At 30.0% G+C, this 26,605-nt stretch overlaps 1 protein-coding gene across 13 annotated transcripts in view; it reads right to left on the bottom strand.

Annotated features, from left to right (window-relative positions):
- Positions 1-2,969: 2,969 nt before the first annotated feature.
- Positions 2,970-26,605, bottom strand: part of LOC134700375 (EF-hand calcium-binding domain-containing protein 7-like) — a 29,762-nt gene continuing 6,126 nt past the window's right edge. For 2 of the 13 annotated variants that reach the window (XM_063561729.1, XM_063561728.1), the window contains exons 4-21: positions 26,380-26,525; positions 25,765-25,851; positions 23,111-23,213; positions 22,255-22,308; positions 21,569-21,616; positions 16,483-16,938; positions 12,981-13,025; positions 11,894-11,962; positions 10,743-10,840; positions 10,378-10,510; positions 9,515-9,621; positions 8,363-8,520; positions 7,464-7,597; positions 6,903-7,051; positions 6,211-6,348; positions 5,701-5,790; positions 5,030-5,137; positions 2,970-4,372 (exon numbers count right to left, since the gene is read on the bottom strand). In XM_063561729.1, coding sequence (XP_063417799.1) covers positions 4,301-4,372; positions 5,030-5,137; positions 5,701-5,790; positions 6,211-6,348; positions 6,903-7,051; positions 7,464-7,597; positions 8,363-8,520; positions 9,515-9,621; positions 10,378-10,510; positions 10,743-10,840; positions 11,894-11,962; positions 12,981-13,025; positions 16,483-16,938; positions 21,569-21,616; positions 22,255-22,308; positions 23,111-23,213; positions 25,765-25,851; positions 26,380-26,525 — 2,195 coding nt within the window. In that variant the 3' untranslated portion in view covers positions 2,970-4,300. The remainder of the gene's footprint in view (positions 4,373-5,029; positions 5,138-5,700; positions 5,791-6,210; positions 6,349-6,902; positions 7,052-7,463; positions 7,598-8,362; positions 8,521-9,514; positions 9,622-10,377; positions 10,511-10,742; positions 10,841-11,893; positions 11,963-12,980; positions 13,026-16,482; positions 16,939-21,568; positions 21,617-22,254; positions 22,309-23,110; positions 23,214-25,764; positions 25,852-26,379; positions 26,526-26,605) is intronic. The other 11 variants (XM_063561732.1, XM_063561734.1, XM_063561730.1 and 8 more) reach the window with 11 other exon arrangements.

Raw genomic sequence — 26,605 nt, 5'->3', positions numbered from 1 at the left:
AGGGTTCAACATCTGCGGTCATATAAAGCTGCGGCCTGTGGAGCATTTGGTTGAGTTTTGGTGTTTTTTTCTAATACTATATACAATAGGTTAACTATATTTGGTGTATGGAAATATTTTATGAATGATTGTATGGTGTACATGTATTTCTTGTTTGGTTGTTATGACCCTGACCTCATTTTCTTGAATCATATTAAATTTATGTGATACATTTAGTTGAAGTAAAGCTTTATATTTAGGACTCACAATATAAAATCAATGATTAGTAAAGAAGGCCAGACATTTTAGCGTGTGCACTATTGTTCTACAAACTAAAGATACATCAATCCTGTCATCTTATTACTGTTTATATACACTAAGGATAAACATAGATGTAGTCATAATGAAATTTTTAGGTTGACACTTTTAAAAAGTCCCATATTTGATAGATTGTACTTGTGAAAGAGTTGGTGCCACTTTTGTAAAAAGTTAGCTCAATTAATAAGTCACAGAAAACAATAGCATTTGTATATTTTCAGCTGGCAAAAGTTTAAATGGCCATGTAAAACACTAACTGATTCTGTAATTTTGTATCTTGGGTGCTGCAAGATTTCTTTATTATGCAATTATTTGTTAGGTCCTCTATATAAAGTTGATCATCAGCTCTACTGATGTTGATTCAAATTAACATGAAAGTTTCAGGTCTAGGACCATCAGATGTAAGATAATTGTTTGTATACAATCCATCTAACTATGGTACTAGTATTTGCCTTATTTATACCTAAATCAGGCAGTTTTCTCGCTCAAATGTGTTACATAAATTTGTAAGTCTGAGGCCTTTTATAGCTGACTATGCAGTTATGGGTTTTAATCATTGTTGTAAGGCCATACAAATAGGTACTAACTTCTGTGTCATTTGGTCTATTCTGGAGAGAAGTTTCATTGGAGATCATACCACATCTTCTTATATTTATAACTTTGAAGGCCTCGCTGTGACATAAGATAAAGAACTACAATAAAAGCACTGTTTCTTTGCTTCCAGTTTATTTTAAGGGTGAATAGGAATTTTGTGTAAGAGCTAAAATGCCAAATCAATTTACAGGGAGTACCCAGTAGGTGATGAAGAACTGGCAATTAGGGTTCAATTTAACCTTTTCATGCTACCAACAAGATTGGTTCAATGAAATGCTACGACTCAAGGTTAGAAAAGGTAAAAATTTTGATACAGACATTTCAAAGTAAAAAAATAAGTATGTGTCACCAGACACAGAAAAGACATAAACAAAAGATTACTGCTATTTAATGTCCTACTTGTTCAGTATGAATAGCAGAAAATAAATTAAACCGGCTATCAAAGATCTGCCACCTACATAAAATTCCTCAATTGACACAAACCATGAGGATTAAACAAAAGTCATCTACCTAATTGTCAAATACTAACACTAAAATAAAATAAATGGAGAATGGGACACTGATGATGCCCCAAATTGCAGATCAGGTTATAAAGGGACTTACATAGAGAAGTGATGCCACCTTAGTTCCAATTTGATCTGTATTTTAATACAATAAGGATTGTGTACAAGTTTCACAACTTTGGGGGGGGGACAAGTTTTTGTTTTTAACAACCTTGATTACCCATGAGAATCTTGCACGGTCCACATTGGTGGAAGCAATACCAGAAACTAATTTTGGGATGTATGGAGGGACAAAATATAAAAATATAGGAACATACATCTTAAGCATGGGGGTACATTCAACTGTTTTCATTGAAACAATCTTACAGTGACTTGACTGTTAGTGTTGCTATCCACCAATTGCAACTCATTCAAAATTTTGACCAAATTGCAATTTGTATTATTAAACCCAATTGTTCAACTGGTCAGAATATTGAACAAATTGTTCAGTCAAAATGTGAAAGTGCAAGGTGAAAAAATAAAATATACTTACAATCCTATAAGACTTTAACTCCACTTTAATGATGTTGTGACAAAATTCAAAATTAGTTTATCAGTTTGTATAGTTATATTATAGTCATTTCCATGCTGAAGGGGAACTGTTTATTTTGAATTGCTATAAAATTGTCCAAACTAAGCTTTCATATAGTTTTTCTTTCTAAAAGTATTCTATATGTATAAGAATCAGATATCATTTTAGATAAAACATCATATATTCAGTAAAATATGTGTGAAATAACAGTATGTGATTGATAAGTTTTCATGGGGAGATAACCTAAAATATTATTCTTTTGAATAAAGACTTTTTGAAAGAAAAGTTATTATCTCCCCCATGGAAGCTTCCTACAAACATATATTGCAATTTTAAACATATTTTACTGAATATGAAATGTTTTAATTCACATAATGTCTTATTCTTATAAATATAGAATACTTTTAGAAAGAAAAACTATATGAAAGCTTAGTTTGGACAATTTAATAGCAATTCAAAATAAATAGTTCCCCTTCAGCATGGAAATGACAATAATATACCTATACAAACTGATAAACTGATTTTGTCACAACATCATTAAAGTGGAGTTAAAGTCTTATAGGTTTGTAAGTATGTTTTATTTAATCACCTTGCACTTTCATGACTTTCATGTCAAAATTTTGAATGTGTTGCAATTGGTGGAGAGCAACACTAACAGTCAAGTCACTGTAAAATGAAAAAAAATATATAGGAGGTTAGCCCTCAATTTACATGATGGGTTTGTTTTGTATACTGCCTTATTCCGATCACCTCAACTTGTACACAAGTCCATCATAAGCCGGTAACTATACTTTGGCAAAAAATGTTTAGGTACATTGCAACTCAACACCTTCAATCTTAAATTTGGAAATTCCTCTAGGTTTTTTGTCTATTATTCATTCTTAAATGTTTTGATTTGATTTATATTTGTAGGAATCTGTTATTTCCTTTTTGTTTGTAAACATTTTATTTCACTTCTATCTGAAAGTAACTCTAAACAGCTGTTAATGAAATAATAAACAAAGCAATATTATCATAATTTATTCTATGATCACTAATATTAGTAATGGAATGTTTACATGATTCAATATATTATTAAAAATAGATCTGTTCATGGTAATATGCAGGCATACTTAAAAACTGCATGTAATGATAAAGTGCTGCATTTTGTCTGAAAATTTTGAACATACCTATTCAATTTTATCAAGAAATGTTACAATTAATAGCATTTTTATAAGCATTCCTGTCATTATCATAGAAAGATCTTTAACTACTTTCCAACATTTACTCTAATCAAACTACAAAATAAGTTCAACATTTTTATGGGAAACTTTTCCATATTTCAAGAATACAAAAAGCTTGAGTAATAAATATAATGTAAATCTTTTACAAACCATATGCAACCTATAAAAAACAAACACTGAAACATTTAGAAATCAGAGAGAATGCATGTTCTTTGATATTTATATAATTTCCTCCAGCCTTAAAAGTTTATTGTTTCATGATACGACAGTAATTGAGGATTGAAGTGCAGTGGTTGATGTATCTAACATATGAAATTTTATTGACTGGCCATTAAAAATGCTCTTTTTTTTTAATTATGGCCTAAAAACTTTGGTGCTGTCTGTTCTGTCAGACATTTTTGCAACATTGTAATAAATGCTAAAAAAAAGAAATATCAGATTAATCATAACTTGCATTCTAAGTGCTGATAAAAAAAAAATGGCAAATCCTGCTATAACATTGATAAATTTTTGACCCTAATTGATAATTGCATTAATAAATGCAATCAATAATATCTTGTTTGAAAGTATTGGGCTGAAAAAGATGCTTGCTCTGAAAAATAATTTATGCTATAACAGCAACATATTTCATGCAGATTGTAACCCCAATTTAGCTTTCAATAATTTATAATATTGCACCACTGCGATTAAACTTTAAAAGTAGTGAAGAAATCAAAGACAGCAATGTTTTTAAAAACTTTTTAAGTTTGTCCATGTTCAATAAAAAGGTTATTGCATGAATACGGGTGAATATTATACCTCATAAAATATATATTGTACTCGTAAGCTTAAGCAATATAAAAATCTAATACAGCAATATGTCTTAATCCATCTGTATAACATGTTATAATGTTAAAAAACTCTTTTCATAGAGATATTTATTTCACATTCTACAGTAAATAATTAGACTAAACAATTTTGTTTTCTTTACGTTCATAATACGAAGTACTAAATTTCATTTCTACACCTGTTTTCTATACCATTCTACAATAAACAACATTTCTTAAATACAAAACTGAACTACATTATCACAGGACGGAAAATATTAAAATGTTACTAAACATCTTCTGCTATCAACGTATTGTCTCTGTACATTTAACCTGCCAATCTCGATCGTCATCTTCTGGCATCAGGTGATACGCAATCTATAAATAGAAAAGGAAAACTTATTCAGTACTGCATACTTTTCATATGCCACTTCTAGACCATCTTTCCAGATGCCCTCTATTACAAGACCTACCACTTGTATATATTATTAACTTGTTCTCTTTCTGAACATGCATGAAATATTTGCTACTGGACATTAAGCAACCACCAGTCAATTAATCATTTCATGACACTTTCTTTTACCTTCTTGAGAAAACTGCTATAAATTATTGAACAATGGGATTTATGTGCTATGGTTGGGAAAACAAATCACACAGTATAGCATTCTCACATTAAGCTTAATTCCATATTAAGAATACAGAACACATATAAAGGGAGTTAACTCTTTAAAAATTAGCCTTATAAACTTTAAATGAAGCTCAAATTTTTTATTAATTTAATTAAATTATTATTATCCAACTTATTTTCCTTGAAATACTTTCTGTTTAGCCCTGTCAAGACCACTAACTTCACTGTGGTTTAATTTTATGATTCAGATAAATAAGAATAGATCTAAGTTTTACATGTTTGCCAAAATTCATATTCAAGTTATTTTTCTACCTGTGAAAGTCATGAACATAAATAGCTAGTGAACACAAAAAGTTGTATTAAAGTAAATTGAAAAATAAATTCTAATTTAATGGTAGAAAACTTACAACTGTTGAACCTGGGTCCACTCTAAGTGTTCGCTGTAAACTGTCGTGATTGCTGGTTACATTTTCACTTCGACTACAATCTAGTTCAACTCGTACTCTGGTGTGAGACTGAAATTTATAAATTCATTTAAAATAAAAATAAAAGTTTTTTTATTAGTTTTGTACACAATGTTTGATGACTTTTTTGAACATGTCCATCAAAATTGTAAAAGTTGTATATTTATAGGTAATGGATGAATTTCTAAGACTGACTTTGGTATTTTAATCTTAGATTTATAAAGATAGGCTGTAAAATCAACTATATTATCCCTTTACCTTGTAAGTTGTATGTACATGGTTGATCTCATTGGGGTCTAAGCATGACGCCAGATTGCTGATTTTTGGTAAGCGTGACACGTGAAAGTCAAATTATTGTGTTGTGAAAACGGGAAATGAGGTCTAGCGGGACCAGGGAAATGACGAAAAAATGAGAAAAGCTTACGTACATAGTGTAAGCGGGATATGGGAATCTGACAAAACAGTAAGCGGGATCCGGGATCGGAACCCCCCAATGAGACCCCCTACATGTATATAAAGATTTCTACATGTTTACTTGAAATCCTAAAATATACAGAAAATAAATAATGGTACATGAATATGTTGGTATATTTAAACATAAAACTTTATTTTACCTTGTTATCAAGTACCAATGTTGCCCATCCATCATTTGTGTATGTGTACATACAAAGGTCCTTCATTCCTTTAACCCTTGAAATCTCACCCTGAAACAAACAATTATAATAAACTTCTATAACAATAAAGTAAGTCATATATAATATATATAGATAAATACAGTTAAAAGTTCTCAGTTACTTTAACATACTGAAGTCAGAAAACGCTTCATGATTTTTCATTTTCCAAAATAAAATTTAAAAAAAATAGAATATCTTATAATATATCAAAATCATTAATAAAAATGAAATAAATAAACATTGTAGTTAAATTCTCTGTTAAGTATTGGTAAGAGGTTGTTAAACTTAAGTTTATAGAACTAAACATTACTTATTTTAAAAGTCATTTAAGGTTCAATCTCTTTTGAATAAAGGATACTTTAAAAAGTATCAAATCAAAGCAAATATCAAACAAATGACAAAGCCAGTTGTGTTATGTATATGAAAATTAAACAAGGGAAGTAAGCTTACATGTTTTATAAATGATTTGCTGATAATGTCATCAAATGATAGATCTCCTGGGTATGTTGGGTAGCTGTCTACTCGGACAACGTCTAACTCAGCATCATCACAATCCTCTGTGTAGACATCAAGTTGGAAGGGACAGGCCTGGAAAGTGAAAAAAATATATTATTTTCTCAAATGAGAAGCAGGTGCTTATCCAGAGTTGGTAAAAGGGAGACATTCACACAATTGAGTGTCAGTCCTTAGTAACCCAAGTGGACACACCAATGACTAGAATTCTATCTTAAACTTCCTGCAAATAATGAGAAAAAAAAATGTCTTCTTTTTCATAATCAAATACCAATATCAGTTTTTTTCTTTAGTCAAGTGAACATGATCTGTTACATTAATTTTGTCATTAAAAGAAGAAATCCTGTATAATTCAAGGAACAAATTTGAAATGTGCTTTCTGACTAGATTTTGGCCATTTTTATCCTCATTTCAACATAAAGCAGAGTAAGGAGTTGAACTCTGTGTATTCATATTAGATAGAGAAAGTAATCTGACCAAAATATATTAAATCAACTTTCAAATATCTGGGAATCAGAATGGCAACAATTTATCAGGATAATGTCAAACACTTAAAAAAATATTTGGTTTAATTTTTCATTCAATTGAATAAAAAAACAACAGCAAATCATATTATAGAGAAAATATACCTGGTCCATGACAAGCTGTTTGTTATACCCCATACTGACAAGTGTGGTCCATAAGTCTTCAGTATCACCCTCAGAATCTTCAGCTTCCAATTCATTCAGTTGTAGGAACCCTGCTTTTGTTATCTCTCCATCTTCTAAATCTATCCTGTCTATAATGTATAAATTTCCAATATAAATGGGTTTTTAGGGTAAGAGTGGAACAGATTTTAAGTTTACAAATAGTAAAACACCAAGAAATAGTTCTTCATGCAAGTGAAACCAAGATTAGTTACAACAAAATAAACTTCATGTATTTATAGAATTTATAACGTTTATAATCAACTCCCCTTTTTTCCCTATAATCTTGGATTTGTCCCAAATTTTCCCAAGATATGGACCAGATTTTATGGAATTAATTTTTCATCTTGGAATATTTAACATATATGTTTATACTCCTAGTTGTTAGCTTTAATGATTTACATTTTACTTATATCTGATAAAAAATTCAGAAGCAATTAAAATAGCTATATACGTCAAATACTAATAGAAATATATTATGAAGTGAATCTTTATAACAATTACCTTCCACAACCTGCCATTCTTCGTCAGCTACTTCTTCACCGCTTGTTCTGATGTTAAATAGGTTAAATTCTTTTCTACTCATAAATCCATTTCCATCTAAATCACTGTAGTCAAATATGTCTTCTAACACTTTCCTACAAATGTGGATTATAGATGATGATACATGTAATTAAATAATTTGTCAACACAAAATTATCAAATGATTTCTATGTTTTTGCTGTTACATTGTTTTGAAACATGTTATGATTGTTAGATTAAGTGTGTAAATTATCATAAGATGTTTTTTTTTATCTGAGTGAAACCATTATTACTAATAATGTTGCTTCTATATCTAAACAGTGGCACTTTTAATATTGATAAATAGATTTGTTTGTTGGGGTCAAAAGAAACTTTGGTACATTTGAATGATCTTGTATACATTTCTGTAAAATATTTAGAACAAACAGTTTCACATGTCAATAGAAGATAAAAGTCTAAAAACTATCTATAAATCATAGTTAAATCAACTACATATATATGACTCAGCACTCAGACCTCTTTTTAATGATGATAAATAGATCTTATAGACTGTCAAATGCTACTTACGAGTTCTATAATCTAGATAAGATAAATGAAGAATGTGTCCCACGGACACAGATGCCCAAGCTTGTTAATATATGACAAATTCTGAAAATTTTAATTTTCAAAGGGACATAATTTGAGAACAGTGAAAGTGATGCTTGTTGGTAATAAATATAGTGTATAAGTTTTATAGCATTAGCTTGATGCAAATTAATGTAAAAGAACAGAAAAAAAAATTGGGATGTACATGTACTGACTTAACTTGGGCATAAAAAAAAGAAAATGACATAAATAAATCAGAGTACCGGAAGATAAAGTTTATTTGACCAGCGTCTCACCTGAAAGATTTGGTTATAACATATTTGCCTCCCTTGTCTTGGGATACCAGTTTAGCTTCCTTTCCTGATTCTGATTTTCGATTTTTAAATCTACAGCCTGTTGTATATGGCATAATGTAATATTTACCAGCACTCAAATCACAGCTTACACCATATTTCTTTAAATAGAAAAAAAAATAGGAATTTAATGTATAGGTTGAGTATTTTCAATATTTATTATCAGACAAAAAAAAACATTTATACTGTATACCTTACAATAATTTTTTTCATTTACCTGCATATCTTTTTCTATTTGGCTGCATTATGTTAAAGGTTATTATTGTATTTCTGAAATTGTTTAACATCTCACAGCGGTATCCTACTGCTGCCTTTATTTATTCACCCCTTATTTTATTGATTTTGTATTTACATTGTGTCATGGATCAAATTTATTCCTTCAGTGTATATTCACTTGTGTTAATATTTCTTTTGAATGAGTTAAGCCATTTCAATTGATATTTTATAGTGTGTCTTTCTATGTTGCGATGTTACACTATTGTTTCAGATATTGGTAAAGGTTAGTACCTATCAAACATTTAAACCCATGGTATTTTTTTGCACCTGTACTAAGTCAGGAATTTTACGTCCAGTAGTTGTTGTTTGTCGATGTGGTTCATCAGTATTTCTCGTTACACATTTTTATATACTTTAGACAATTGTGTTTCTGGTTTGAATGGTTTAGCACTAGTCATATTTGGGGCCCTTTATAGCTTACTGTTCTGTGCGAGCCAAGGCTCTGTTGTCTTGTTGGCACTCATACCACATTTTTTTATATCTATTGAAATAAGAATTTGATGGTTGCATCCATCAGGTTTATCTTATGATCAACTACAGTTTCAAAGTGAGCCTGTAATTCAGTGTTTGTTGTTTGTTTATGTGTTACTTGTTTTTTGAATCTATATTTTTCTCTAATCTTATTATCTTTGGCATTCAAAAAATTAAATTCATGATTAGAGAACAATTATTGGCTTTTAAAACGTAGTTTGGTAGCTACAATTTGAGTTTAAACAGTGTTTACAACACCCACCTATGGTTTCCCCTTAATTTGATCAAATATCACCAGAAAATACTGACCATATTATACAAATGATTTTTAATTTTTTTATAACTTACTCCTCTGGAATCTCTGTGTTCTGTAAAAGCTACGAGTAAGTTACCATCTTCATCTGGTCTGTCTCTCAATATAAACACAGAAGTATCTACAGGACTGCTATCCATTCCTGAAATATACATGTCAATATAATATGGTGTTTTAAAATAAACTGTAAGTATTAACTTTAATCTTCTAAAAATTACTTATTAACCAAAGTTTTGTAATGACCTTAAAGAAATTCAACAAGTTGTCAATTTGTGATTTTTTCAAGGATTTTTTTTTACGCTTGATTTTCACAATCGTTAGTAATTGTTTGGTATATAGTTTCACAATATGCATTCATGGCTCCACTCTAGCAAACATAGCCAAGAACTGTCCTTTTTATGACTCAGTCATTGAATCAATTCTTTTTTGAAGTACTATTATACTATGAAGTATTATTATACGTGAAAACTTGTTTCTAGAATTAGCTTTACTTGGTACAAACAACTTTCTCTTGTTGAGGACCTGTAGATTTCATTTTTGGTTTGCCTTCTCATTGATATTTACCCCTCATATCCTTTAATTTTAGATTATTTTTTTTACGTCTTTGTTTTAAGAATCACTGATGGGTCTAATGTAGATGAAAAGTGCATCTGAAATACCAAATTATAATTTAAGGAATTTTTTTTTTATGGGTTTTTAAAATCAACCATCCAACATCTAACTGAAACAATACCTCCTTTTATTAACATACCCTTTACAGTTTTTCATTCCCTTTTGGGCAAATTTTCACAAAATCAACCAATGAAACACAAGTACTATATTATAAAACTAAAATGGCTAGAATAATCACAACAATGTTTGTTTTATTATTTTGTCAATCAATTGGTCCCTAATTTACCTCTACTTCCTTTCTGTGGCTGTATAGTAATCCAGATTTTACTGTCGTCTGGAAGGTTGAAATCATATTGATGACATATCAAACTTCCATCTTCCATGAAAAAGCTGCCCTTACTTTTAGTATGTGTCCATTCCTAAAAAAATATTCAGATGTGTAGAAAATTGTGTTAAGTAATAGTCAGTTATGATTCTAAAATATTGACTGAATAACAATTTTGATGCAGTAGAAATGACCTAAATGTCAAATTGAACAAATTTCCCAATTCAACTCACTGATTGTCCAAAAAAAAGGGGGTTCCAAGTTCCATCTTATTCATTTATGCAGTTTAATACAATCTGGTTGATAACTTTCAAATTATAAATTACCCTTAGATTTTTAGGTTCGTCAAGTTTATGAGCCCTTGAAACAGAACCTTGTCGACTTTTATCCTTCTTAACTCTAGGAGATGGTCTAGGTAAATCATCTGAAAATACAATCACATGATAATAAAAAATCACTAGTATATGCATAATAGAAATATAAACCATTTGAATATTAATTTAATGTTAGACACAAATTTCAATATACAAAATGTGTAAATTGTTTGCAATATGCAATTTCAACAATTGTTTCTTTATCAATTTGCATTTACTCTCTGATTCACAATATTAAAGAATATATACTATAACTGTAAGTTTTTGAAAGTACTGATGGTTCATACTATTGTAGGTACATGTAGAACAGCTAATATCAATTACATTTGTAATGACCCCAGGTCTGTCATATACCATGAAAATATTAAAATAAGTAAGTTTCTGAAATTGTAAAATAATGAGTCTGGCAAATGCATATACAAAATTCTGAATAAGCTTACTGCAACTATTATATTATTATAACCTCTACAACCTATTAAAGGGTAAATACAAATTTGAAACCATAAATTGGTTAATTATACATTGTAGTTAGTAACAGCTCAAAAGCCTAATTTCCATTGCAGTTGCTACATGACCCACTCGTAAATCACCACATAGAATTTCTTTTTAGATTTCTTTATCAATTGTTTTGACTGCTTATTTCATATAATTGATAACTTGGTTGGTCTGATGTTATTGTATCGAGTTGCAGGTCAAGCACAAATCTAGCAAACCTGCATAGAAAGATATTGTGTCTGACTGACACCCTAATGCTGAAGGTCTAATGGTGCAAATTCCTTCATATTATAAATTACAAAAATTCATCTTTTAAAATTAACCGCTAGACTTTATAGTAAAAGGATTTTTTTTACCATTTTTATTTATCTTAGCCTTGTTTAATTCATCTCTATGATCAGTAGTCAAGTGTTAACTGCATGTTTCAATTTGAGAAGTCAAATAGAAAAATCAACTGCTTATCTCTCAAAAATAAGTGGCAAGGTACTCCAAATAAAACTGAAATTAGTTCATTTGAAACCTTTCTGTACAGACAAATCTCCACATTAAATTGAAAAGTGCAAACTACATGATTAGTGTTGTAAAACAAATATAGAAGAGTTGTTTACCTGGATCTGAAGAAGAAGCAGTGTGCAATAAAGATTTTCTTTGTGCAGGGATAGGGGGACTTCCTTCACCTGTTAATGAGGGTTACAAGGTAAAAAAAAAGTAACATCTCATGAATTGTCTTCTTTTTCTTATATAATAGTATACAAGAAATTAAATTGTAATTTAAAAATATTTTACCCATGAAATTAATTTCTTCTTTCCCTAGGCTATCACAAGCAATCTGTAAATTTGTAAAAATATTTCTATAGCTCGATTAACTTATGAAATTAAAATTGTCTCTGAATTGTTTTTTTTTAAATTTTTAAAATATTTCTATTTACTAGACTTCGTCTCTGTCAAAAATGAAAATTCTAAATTATTAAAATAACCATTGAAGATACACAAAAAAAAAAGATCACAATATGTTCTTAACATTTTAAAATCATCTTTGATAAAAAAAAAAAAAAACATAAATTAAATATATTTAGCTATAGCATAATTTCACTTGTCAATTGATCAATGAAAAAAAAAAAAACTTGAAGACAATGCATTCCATGCATGACAGAAAACAGTTCATTTCCAGTAGTGAACAAATACACAAGTGGCTTGCACAATGAGGAAAAAAAGCAAACTAATTTCTGTTTATATATTTTTAATACATCTAAAGAGGGTGAGTTTTAAAGCTGTGATAAAAAAAAAATTGGAAATATATGATTGTGAAAAAAACTAAAACAAAATCCATGTTTTATTTAACTATAAAATAAAAAAAATATGAATTCGTAAAAATTAGAAAAGTACTCCTTCTACAAGGTCGGTAATAACTTTATGGGTAAACACAAAAATATTTTTGATGTTTGATTAATTATTATGGAACAACACCATGCTATAACTAACCCTTTAACTCACAGCACCCAAAAATAGAAAATAAATGTATTAAAGAAAATATGTGTAAAAGAAATGTACAGAGATAAACTAACAGTTCTCTTGAATAGTGTTATGACAGATGAAGTTAGTGCAACCAGAACCTGTGATGAAAAACTAAAGCGAACACATCAAAAACTGTCAAACAAGTGCAAAAACACTAAAAAAAAGAACAACAATATGTACCAATACTTAATAATGATGATTTTCTCGATCCTGCCGGTGTTCCAACTGAAAACCAAAACATACAGAATTATCATTTTGTTCTTCATTCTATCTTAAATAATTATTGTAACAAAACAAAATGAATAATTCTTTTACAAAAGTAAACAAAAATAAGTAATAAGAACAAAAATATAATCAAATCAAAATCAAATTATGTCCTAAAAAATTTCTTCAAATTAATCCTTCTGGTGATCATGCTAAAATAAGTTAAAGGAATTCAAATATCTCCATTAAGAAATATTCAAAAAATAACAGTGAAACTTATCAATTGAAAAGTATTGTTATTACACTCAAGGGGACAAACTGTATGTTAATGAAATAATCAGGCTGTGCATCAAAAGAAACAATTTTTAGCAATATAGAGCCATGCTAGCTATTCAAGAGTGTATTGTAATAAAATGATGAATATCATACCCGTAGCCAGGGGGTTCATCCGAACAACACCCCCCCCCCCCCCCCCCCCCCTTGGAAATTCTTGGCTACGGGCTTGAATATAATGTTTGTTTTGAAAGGACTTATTCAACTTTCTTTCAAAAGACAAATAAATATAAACTTGTGTGAAATAATTGTAAGTTGTTAACAAGTAGGATAATACAATTTGCAAGCTAATTAGCCATTGTTATAACACACATGATCAAGAACCATTTATTTCTCCTTTCAGATAAAATCATATCATTCCATTTAAAAATATACACAGAAAAAAAGCATATTATGATTTTCTCTCTCCTGAAAATAAAATATCCATATTAGTGCACCAGGGTATGGGAAGTTAATTGTTCAGAATAGGTTAAGTGGTGTTCAGTGAAGGGCACCAAACATACTGTAACATTTAACAGTGCCAAATCAATATTTCTGTAAATTATTATTACTCATGAGTCACTTTTTCACTAATTTCTTGTGTAAAAGGTTAACCATGAATTTAGATTCCAACAAAATCGAATTTGGTATCAACTTTGTAGAATTTGTTGAAAACCCAGTCATCAGCTATCAAAATAATACTTTTTTTCTCAATCTATGATAACTAATGAATCCATAGTACAAAAATATCATTACAATTTATTTTATCTTATAATACTCACAAGAACACTAAATACTGCTTTCATAACTTTATTTGCTATTCAATAACTAACATCTGACATTTGTCTATAAACACATAAAGTGAACTAAACAAATGTGAACAAATATCAACATTAATTATTCAGTATTTTCAATGCATGTTATGTTTGACTTAAGATAGAATGCAAATAAATCATTGCATATTAACAACAATAATTTGAAGAATATTTTTTTAATTGTTGCAAAAACAAGAGGGTAGAATCAGTTTTATCAGAGTATTAAACTACCATTAAAGCTTGGATGCATTCAACTGTGTAAAAATTCATCTTCAAGCCCAACTTGAGACAATCTTATGTCTGAGTACACAGTTAATTTGTAGTGCATTTTTTTTAGACAATAAATGAAAATTTTAAAAATCTCACATGTGCTTTCTCAATAATATTTTTAAAGTGTGTAGAACTACTTTTGGGACAAATCATATCAAAATAATAGAAAACTTCATCGGCTCTAACTCAAAATATGGACAATTTTATGTTAAGGGGGGTCTTGAAGTCTTTGTCCAAAGTGCTATTCTTTTTAACCTTTTTTTACCCGGACCAAATCGCTACTTTACTTTAAACTTCATGACCCAAATTTTTTTTACAGTGTCATTTTAATCCCCCTACTTGCTATTTGAGGCATAAAACATGAAGAAATACATTTGGAAGAGGTATGAAAAAAATTGGCAAGTAACACACTGTCTACACTAGGGACTCTATTCGTGGACAACAAAAATAAAAGGACGATAACTGTGTTTTCTGCCATATTGTACTCATTTATCTATCATATGTCAGGCATGAAAATAAAGTTACAAAAATCCAAAATACTTGATGCTCCTAGTAATTTTGATGTATTTTTTATCAAGTATTATCGGAATAGGTTGATCTGGTCTTTTTGTAACTATAGATTATAGACATTTGGTTCATTTTCATTTAAAGCTCAACCTACAACCAAAGTACCAAATATTCTTTTGATGGATCCCAGGTTACCAGTTAGTCTTATTTTTATCAAATCATTGAATAAGTTGTCAACAACCAACAACAAATCAAAGTTGGCCCATATACTCAAGAATAGTAACTCACATTAATTCTGTACTCTACAATAAGACTAGCAACACATTTGCTTTTATTGCAATGAATAAATGACATCACATTACAAGACAATATGCATGATTTCTACAGAAAACATCCACAACCAAGTTTACAAACAACAAACCAATGGTGCAAACATACCCTAAAACGAGAAGACAAAACAATTCTAACCCACATATACAATGATGTGACTGTCTTTTATAAACCCCATAGAGTCTAGAGAACAATAGCTATTGTCAATTAATTCCATGGGACAGTTCAACTTGCAAAAATTTAAAAGGCCTGACAAAGATCAACTGATTCTGGGGTGAGGTTTGAGTTTTGTTCCAATTTTTTTCTAAATTATTCTTTTTATAATGGAACTAAAAATAAAACATGCGTGTAACTGAAGTTAAAGTATTGTTTGCATAATGTAAGAAAATTTTAATTGCAAAAATCTACTTTTTTTATGTAAAACCATAAGTAATTTATATCAGATATGAATTCAAAACTTTAACATAAAGTATTCCAGTCTAAAATATAGAGTATAGAAAACTTAAACTAAAATCGTAACTCTGAAGTTGGTGGAAATCACTGGCAAAAACAGTATAGCTCATAGATATCAATTGATACAGGAAAAATGAAAATGTCTGTCATATCCCTGACATAGGCATTACAGGATCTTTACGCAGAGGATAAAAGGGGACATTAAACTCATTAGAAGTTTTTCATTGTTTAAATAAATTAAATAATATTAGTGGTATGCAGCTGGTGGTATGTTATGCATATCACTGCATGATTAAAAATTCACAATACCATATAAAACCATAATAATATATTTGTTTATTTTTACAAAGCTTCTTTTTACACACATATATATAATAGATCTGGTTAAATACCACATGTAAAGAGTGAATATATAAAGGCCAACATTCACAATCCTGATATATAAGTAAGCTCAAACAGGCTGGCCTTTACTGAGGAAAGCAGCTGGATTGATCAAGCAAACCAAGCAAATTTATGATCATGTTGATTTAAGATGAGTTCTGTTTGATGATGAATATGAAAATTCCCTCGCATTTGTATGCTCCAAAACAAGGCATGCATTGATGGTGAAAATGCAGATGTGAACTCAGGCTTGGGATTTCACTAAATTTATGATTCAAAAGTATTTTCAATGAAAACTAAAAGTTATTAATAAATCTACATTTGTTTATACAAAATGCATTCTGGGAAATCCCAGACCTGTATAAGTGACAAACATCATAACAGCAACAAATCACAATCAAACTCTTTACCATTTTGTCTGAGATTTTTAGCCATCAAACCACTAGCAGATGTAAGTGAAATATTAGAACCGATAACGTCGGGTACGTTTTGAAGGGTTGAATTTGAACCCATTAATTTATCTGGACTGTTTGATAATCTAGATGAAGATAAACCTTCTTTGTCTTTCTCCTTTTTACTCCTTGATGAATCTTTATTTTGGGAACGTGAAGATCTTCTTGACGTCAGTAAAACATCATCTTTACTCTGTAGACTGGTTCTAGAACCAGATACATCTTCAGTTTTCTCCCTAAGTGATGTTCTCGAGGGGGATACATCTTGAGCCTGACTTGTTGTGGTCTCTGACATTGATTTTCTAGGAGAGGGTTTAGGTCTTTCTGACCGTGCACTTCCATTTCTTGCAGTTACGCATTCCTCATCAATTTCATCATCATCTTCGTCTTTGTTTTCCTTATTAGCTTCTTTTTCTTAACAAGAGAATAGGTGAAAATAAACAAATAAAATGAAATAAGATTAAGGAATTTAATTGCCACACGAAGATATATCTTGCAAGGTATGCAGTATATCTAATTTATAACTATGTTATTTCTTATTTTTAACACATTATAAGATATTGAGAACTAATGCTGTTGGAAATGGTACTTCTATGTCTTAATTGCTCCAACTTTATATGTTACAGTCTAGACAAAAAAAATTTTAAAAATGCACTTTTAACAAAAAAATAATTTAATAAAAATTTTAATTACTATTGAGTTGTAAACGAATGATTTAAATAATGAGTTTAAAACTAGGTTAGCATGAATAAATACAAAAAAAAATAACATTAAAACTGCATGTTGGAAGAGTAAGACAGAAACAGAAAAAAATAAAAGCATCTAACAAAGCTTAATAAGCTGTTGCTTCAAATCCTCAGTACTCTTCCTCACACTGTGTCAAATATACTCAGCTAATTCACAATAATAATCACAACACTCCTCCCTCTACATTTTACTTGTTACCTACATTTTCATACTCACAAACCAACCTAGCTACTTTCATATAACAAGTTAATCCATGTATTATAAAAATCAAGTCAAAGTAAATCATAGCCATCAGGATGATTAGGTTACAAATTATTATTTGATGTCTGCAAAATTTATCATTCAATGAAATCAAATATTTATTATACAATTATTAAATATTTATTAGGAAATGGGTAAAAAGCTACATCCTTCTTGAGTAAATAATCAGGAATAGTACCACCAAATTTTTGGAATTGGTCACTGCTTCTTTATTAGCAATTTTTTTATTATTTTTTGTTGAATGGCTTCCATTTCTTCAACTTGACCTTTAATTAATCAATACATACAATGATACATTTGATCAACTGTTTCTTCTTTTCACACCTTAAACCATTTATTTGTTAACCAATCTTTAGCTAAAGAAAAACATCTTGGTTAATATGATGATTTTTCTTAAAAGTTTTATCTAGGCAATTCTGATATTTCAACATTTAAATTGTTCATCATTGCTTTTGATAAAATCAAAAGTATAAAGTTAACTCTTGCTAGAAATTGGTTTTCATATGTATGATTTATGATGTAGCATCAGCCTTTCTGACACAAAATTCAAATACATATAAAAACCTGTCCATACTTCTCAAACCCTATTTAGTATTATCATACATAATTCAACTTTGAATACTATATCTGTCATCTGTCAAACAGACAATGAAGCCAAGCAGATGCATAGAGAGACACCAGCACGTTCAAAGATTAAGCAGTAGCAGCAATTTATTATAAACAGTAGCAAACAAAAAGAAATCTCTGGCAAAACAAGAGTGCACACACTGAAATGTCTCGCCTACTTTACTAATCCTTGATACTATCTTGATAGACCTAAATATAAAGCTTTATTACAACTGTCACATAAACTCAACACTAACCAAGAAAATGAAACATTGATCAATGAACCATGAAAATGAGGTCATGGACAAATGAACCATGCCAGGCAGACATGTACAGCTAACAATTCTTCAATACAACTAGATATCATTGAGATGGAAGCCATCTCTGTGGGCCCCGCTGTCAATAACGTGGGGTAATAGTGATAGTACTATTTCATAGTATAATAGTGATATGACTGCATGATGTGAACTAATTGTTGACTACTCTAAGGAGTCTCATGTGTGATTTCAATCTAAGATTTTAAGTTAAAACTGATAAATATTCTCATCTTACTTTCATAGTATAATAGTGATATGACTGCATGATGTGAACTAATTGTTGACTACTCTAAGGTGACTTATTTTTAGAATTATGCCTTCAATATATTATGACCCACCAAGTATAAAGTATGAAATATTAACGGTTCTCGAGAGGTAGAGTGGACACAATTTGTTAAGAACAACAAACGGATGGACAGACTGACAGACTGACCTTAGACCTAGGATGCATACATTATGACACATTCTCTGGTGTTGGTTTATATATATGTTAAGTTGAAAATGTTTGTCAGGTATAAAGTATGAAATAATAACAGCTGTCCTCTCAAAATATAGTGTGGATCAAATTTGTTAGCGATGGACAGACCAACAGACAGACAGACAGACCTTTGACCTAGGAAGTGGTACATACATCATGACACACCCTCTGGTGTTGGTTAAAATGGATGTCAAGCATAATATTTGAAATCATAATGGTTCTCAAGATATAGAGCAGACACAATCTTCACCACAGGACACAGGATTGTCAACTGAAACCAAAGTTTTTTTGACGTTGACCTTTGACCTAGGAAGTTGTACATACATCATGACACGCCCTCTGGTGGTGGTTAAAATGGATGTCAAGTATAAACTTTGAAATCATAACGGTTATCTAGATTTGGAGCGGACACAATCCCACAGGACACGGGGTTGTCAACTCTAAACCAAAGTTTTTGACCTTGACCTTTGACCTAGGAAGTTGTACATACATCATAACACGCCCTCTGGTGGTTGTTGAAATGGATGTCAAGTATAAACTTTGAAATCATAACGGTTATCTAGATATGGAGCGGACACGATCTTCACCACAGGACAGGGGGTTGTCAACTAAAACCAAATTTTTTGACCTTGACCTTTGACCTAGAAAGTTGTACATACAACATGACACACCCTCTGGTGTTGGTTGATAATCATGTTAAGTATTAAGTATGAAATCATAATGGTTCTCTAGATATGGAGCGGACACGAAAGTGTTACGGACGGACGGACGGACGGACGGACAGACGGACGGACAGACGGACAGACGGACGGACAGACTGATCACTATAGGGCGACCCGCCTTAGTCGGCGGGGCCCTAACAAATATAGTTGACTTATTGCTTATAAATAAAGAAAAACAGACCAAAACACAAACACTTAAAACTTAGCAATGGACCGTGAAAATGAGGTCAAGGTTGAATAAAACCTGCGTAACCGACATATAGATCATAAAATATTTCCATACACCAAATATAGTTAACCTAATGCATAAAGTATTAGAAAAATAGACCAAAACTAAAAAACTTAACTTTGACCACTGAACCATAAAAATGAGGTCAAGGTCAGATGACACCTGTCAGCTAGACATGTACACCTTACAATCATTCCATACACCAACTATAGTAGACCTATTGCATATATTATAAGAAAAACAGACCAAAACACAAAAACTTAACTATAACCACTGAACCATGAAAATGAGGTCAAGGTCAGATGACACCTGCCAGTTGGACATACATGTACACGTTACAGTCCTTCCGTACACTGAATATACTTGACCTATTGCTTATAGTATCTGAGATATGGACTTGACCACGAAAACTTAACCTTGTTCACTGATCCATGAAATAAGGTCAAGGTCAAGTGAAAATGGCCTGACAGGCATGAGGACCTTGCAAGGTACGCACATACCAAATATAGTTATCCAATAACTTAAAATAAGAGAGAATTTAACATTACAGAAAATCTGAACTTTTTTTTCAAGTAGTCACTGAACCATGAAAATGGCCGCCGCCACCGGATCACTATCCCTATGTCAAGCTTTCTGCAACAAAAGTTGCAGGCTCGACAAAAATTACATTCTTCAGGTTTGACCTGTAAGATTGACAAATTTATTAAAAACAAGAATATGCCCTGGTTGCATTATTATATTTGCATGGTCAATGAACTGTAAAATCTGGGTCGACATTCCTATTAGAATCCTTTATAGCAAATTCAAGTTACAGTGTTGTTAATTTTAACAAGCTTTATAAAGACCAGATAAGTCCAAAACACATTGGAACTAGAACACTGACAAAGCTTAAAAAATAAAGATTTCTTCAAACTATTATTTTTAATCATCTGTAAAAATTTGATTGAAATCTAACAAAGCATATCTATTTGAGTTTGTTTAAACAAGCCATTTTTTTCACACTCTGCTATAATGTACAAATATTAAGGAGTCAAATAAAATAAATCTAGTATTCAGTAACCAAAATTGCTTATTTTCAAATTGTTTCAACTTTCATATATTAAAGCCGTTTAGCATTTAATTCAAGGAGAAAGAAACCAATAAGTTATTTTTAAATTAAGAAATGTCCTTTTATGGGAGAAAAAAACCTCTTTTCTAATTTTTTAAGTTGTAAAATAAGATTAAGCAAATTTTCCTTTTTTTTTCCCTTTCTTTTCTTACACAATGAAAAACATAATATTTTTTGTATGTTGCTGCAAGTTCTATGTGGGTTTTTTTATGGTGGATCCAGAACTTTTTTTAGTGCTTACTGACTGCTATAATAGGAAGCCCCAGGCCCCATCCAGAGTCCCCTAGATACACCTAAGTCAGAGAAAATTCACTATATGAAATAAGATAAAATACTATTATTGCCCTCTGGTAGTCTCTGCACATTTTTTTAAATGCTCCCATGACAAAATATGACATCATTAGACACCAACAAGATCATTGCTTTTTCACTGGCAGGAGATTCAAATAAGAAAAAAAAGTTAGGAAACATGTGTAGCAATTTAAATTGTTAAGTTTCTTTCTCCTTTAACAGCATGTAAATGTATTCAAACAAAGAGCCACCAAATCACTTCTATTTATAGGATAAACCTCTTACTTCCATTACCAAACTCAACATTAGCTTTTGAAGCACTTTTCTCTTGATCTGCAGTGAACAATACAACTTACATTTAGTCATGTGAGCTACAAACCATATTACAGACCATGTTGCCAAGTGCTTACAAATGTACATGTATTATGAAAATAGATCCAATAAAAACCAGAGTAACACATGCTATCATTATTTTCAGAGTACATCTAACTTAAATGTTACATAAAACAATCTTAAAGATTAAAAAAAAGAAGGTTTTTTTCAAGATTATTTTGATGAACAGAAAATCACATTTTCAAACAGCATCAGATAAATGATTTGCTTCCAAAAATGGAATTGAATTTTTAAAAAATATATATATAAATTAGTCATAAAAAAATTTAAAAAATCACAAAACTGTTTAAAGATATTATATTAATTAATAGTTATACAATACACCTGTAAACTTAAATATATAACTGGAAGGAAAAATTTGATAAATACTGGAAAAAAAATGCAGAAGCCAGAGAATAAATTTAGTGAGTAGAATAGATAGATTAAGAGACTACTAGGAACGAGCATGAGGGTTTTTAAAAAATAAATTGTTAAAATATAGTAAATTTAAGCAATAAGCTCAGTTCATTTATCCACCAACTTGTTAATAAAGGAAATAAAAGGTTCACACAAAGTATTTTGAGAATAACCCATCTTACTTTTTACCGAAGACGCTGCAGATCTTACAGAAACCTGCGATCCTGATACATCACCTATAGAAAATAACTTCATTTTACTTTCCATATTATCTTCTATGTATCAATTATTGGGAGATGAGAGTGTGGATGGGGTTTACAGAATAGAGAGTAATGGACAAAAAAGTAAAGAATGGAGAAAATTAGAAAAAAATATAAAGAATAGTGAATAATGGGGTGATAAAATATAAAGAAATGAGAGAAGTGGGCAAAATAAATAAACAATAGGTAAATATATATATACAGAAATGAGGGATTCTCATTCAAACACTCATAGATGCTCTTTCAACTGTTTTTTCTTTGCTACTGCTTTTAAAAACCAACTTTCAGCACCTTGGCTACGTCATGGTGGCCATTTTTATCGATGGAGCTCCAGGTAATTGATTATTCAATTTTTGGAAGCCAAATGGCAAACCTTGTCAATCAATATAATTTTAGAACAATTCAGTGCCGATTTATGAAAGATTTACACAAATGAGACTTAAATGAGACACATCATATGATTTTAAAAGTAATAAAGAACTTATATATGATTTTCTCCTTTCGGTGATTTACCAGTATATAATAAAATGATTTTTTTCAATTTCAACATAAATTATCAATGTTTTATAAGGTTTTAGGTGCAGAGTTTGAAAGATATCTTCTAAAAATATATTTAGCTTTCAAAATTTAAAGTTTAAATTCCTTTTCTAATACCTAACACCACTTTTCAAATTCATTCATGGAAATGCACCTGAAACTAAACTAATTCTAAAATAAATAATACAACAAACATCCATAAATAAACAATGATATCAAATATGAGTGAATTATTTCTAACCTCTTCTTTCTATGTCTTGCCTTTTCTTTTTTTCTTTTCTTTCCATCATCTTCCTTTGCATTTTTTTGTTTTCTTCTGTTGTAGACATGACCATTTGACAAAACTAAAAATATAATACATAAGAATAAATATTTTATCTATTAGTGTTCATCTTTACTTACCAAATCCACCTCAATTGAATGTCACCTTGATAAAAAAAAGTCAATTCTCAGTCTTTTTCATTCATCATTTATTATTTCTCTAATGAACACATTGAACATTAAAAGGTCTTAGAAAATGGTGTATTTACTACAATAATGTATTTTTTGGTTCCTTATTGGATTTTTCAAGCAAAAAATACAGATGTTCGAGATTTGTTTTCCATTCTTTAATGTCTCCTTTGTATGTAACAAGCATCTAACTTTAACAACACGACTGGTGCCACATGATATGCTTACCCTTCCGGAGCACCTGAGATCACCCCAGTTTTTGTTGGGGTTCATGATGATTAGTCTTTAGTTTTTCCATGTTGTCTCTTGTGTACTATAATTTGTCTGTTTGTCTTTTTATTTTTTATCCATGGCATTTATTTCAATCTATGAGTTTGACTGTCCTCTTGTATTGTCCCTCTTTTTAAGTATTTTATTACATATATATTTAAACAAGCTTTAAAAAAAACCTCAACTGTTTGTATACCACTTGTGTTCCATGGAAAAAGTTTTAAAAAAATCAATGTTTGGATGTTGTAAGAAAAAAAATCACCGCTTCAATTTTGAATCATATGTACTTTTTAGCTAAAATAATGTTTTAGCTGTAACCCAAAATCTGTCTGAATTAAAAATTATAATATCTCAACCCAGCAGATTAATATATATGACTGACAATTTTAAGTTGTAAGTACATACGATATTGTTTATCAATACATGTATTAATATTAGATTATTTCCCTTGAAAATTCTGTGACCATTTATTGTCTAGCAGAAATGAACAGTATTTGCTTTTCATCCCATTTGGTTAACTCTAATACATTTCTATACATTCAACATTTATAAATAAAATTGAGAATGGAAATGGGGAATGTGTCAAAGAGACAACAACCCGACCATAAAAAAAACAACAAGGTCACCAACAGGTCTTCAATGTAGCGAGAAATTCCAACAGACAGTATAACAACAATATTGCTAGTGATTTTTCATTCACTCTATTATGCTCATCAAATAAAATGTGACAATATTTCAAACAATGAATCATTCATTATTGTAATAGTACTAAAAAAAGTGTAATAGTGATCAAAAAGAACTAAAAACAATTTACATGTTATAAATGCTCTTGATATTTCAAAATCTATTTAGCAAAAATAAATATCATGTACTGGATTAAACAATGAAAGTTTAACATACTTTGTGATGATACACGGGTGCCACATGTGGAGCAAGATCTGCTTTCCCTTCCAGAACAACCCAGATCACTACCAGATTTTGGTGGGGTTCATGTTGCTCAGTCTTAAGTTGTCTATGTTGTGTTTTGTGTACTATTGTCTGTGTGTTAGGCTTTTTTTCATTTTTGGCCATGGGGGTTGTCAGTTTAATTCTGACTTATGAGTTTGAATGTCCCTTTAGTATTGTTCATCTCTCTTTTTCTAAACTTAAAAAGTGATGAATATTAATTAGTTATAAAAGCAGGACCAAACTAGCATGAAATGATTTATATCACATATATCCCTGCCAGCAAAAAAAAGCAATTATAGGCCAAAACTTAACATTAAAGTGACCTGTTTTTTAGGTTAATGACTTATTGATAAAATTGAAGCTCATCTTGACAAATAAATCTTAAATAGAGGCTTAATTTAAACAAAGCTTTTGTTAAGAAAACAAACTCTGAATAATTGAACAAACAAATAAATGTTTTATAGTGAAGGCTAAACAACCTGATTTTGTTTGCCTTTCAACTGATCCTTAAAGTATTCATTTCTTTAAATAAACTTGTAAGCCCCTGATCATCAATTTATAAATATTACTTTGAATAAAAATAGATCCTAATTTAAATGAAATCCCATTTCACAGTAAAAAGGGTCAGCAAACATTTGTAGCTTATTAGTGTAATGAAATGTGTTACTACACAAAAACACAAGCCTGAGCTATCCCACCAGGGTTCCTTTCCCATCTGTAAAAAATGACCTTGCCAATAGAGCGGTTGCATGGCAGTGTGAAAAACGTTGCTGTGAAAGCTGACATACATGTAGACATTACATGCTTATGAATTTCTTCATAATTTTGTTTACCTTAGAATAACATAAAACAGGTTCCTGAAATTTGTATACAATTTTTATAATCAAATATTAAATGATTTAAATAAATATTCTACCAGACAGTCAATGAAATCAAACACAATTTACCGATGAAAGGTTTTAAAAGACAGTTTCCCTTAAATGTAAAAATAAAGAAAACAAACTGCAGTCTTCTTAATTATACAAACTGTAGACCATTGTAATTATATAGCTATGTAATTGCAGTTATAATATAATGGGGTAGAGATTTTTTTGTTTTCTCCAATTTATTAATATTTTTATTTTTCAGTATTCTATCAAGGGCAATGCTAGTATTTAGATATATTAATCAGTAAAACAGCCTGGCACATGTTCTAATGATATGGAACAAATTGTTCTAGATTTTAACCTCTTTATAATCCAGTCTGCCATCTTTGTTTTCATCTACTTCATCTATCATCTTTTTCACTTCACTTTTACTTTTCTTTTCACCTTTCTGAAAATAAAACAATAAAATACTTAACATTTTGTCTTTCCTATAAATGTACTTCCTTGGACTTATAACTAGACAACTACAAGTGAAATTCTCTTATTTATGACTTTTCTTTTGAACTTTTATAAAAAATAATCTGTGTCCAAAATTGAAAATTTTTACCTTGATTGATTGAGGTTTTTTTTTATTTGCATTAAAATTTCAATAAAAATCATAACCTCACAGTTTCATTTTACCATATATTTTTTCCATTCCTTTACTCCTATCTAAGTTATTGTTCTATGTATTTTATAATAATTTTACAGCCAAAAATACATGTAATTACTAAATTTTAAGTCATAATATTAAACAATAAAAAGCGTGTTTTTACTATTTTTCTCTGATGATTCAATTTAAAATAATTAGCACATTATCATACAAAAAGAAAACTAATTCAATACATCTATAATGCAAATTTATTCTGTGTATTACATGTAAATCTACGTACATAATTACATATACCGACCAATGATTTTAAGAAAATTATCTTACTGAAGTCAAAATTTTATGTAATTCCTCCAGAGAAATATAACCATCTCCATTGATGTCAATTTTCCTGAATGCTTTCATTAAATCATCTGATGTTGTAACTGGCTCTTTTTTGCAGATATCAACAAAGTCATCAAAGGATAGCTCATCTATATAAAAATAAATAAAAATTAAAAATTAATGAATGTTTGTTCATACATACTGAGTAAATAAAACTTTCCTTTTTTAT

Source organism: Mytilus trossulus, unplaced genomic scaffold (assembly GCF_036588685.1).
Source record: "Mytilus trossulus isolate FHL-02 unplaced genomic scaffold, PNRI_Mtr1.1.1.hap1 h1tg000138l__unscaffolded, whole genome shotgun sequence".
Lineage (NCBI taxonomy): Eukaryota > Metazoa > Mollusca > Bivalvia > Mytilida > Mytilidae > Mytilus > Mytilus trossulus.
The sequence above is the reverse complement of the archived record's forward strand: the minus strand, read 5'-3'. Positions and strand labels throughout refer to the sequence as shown.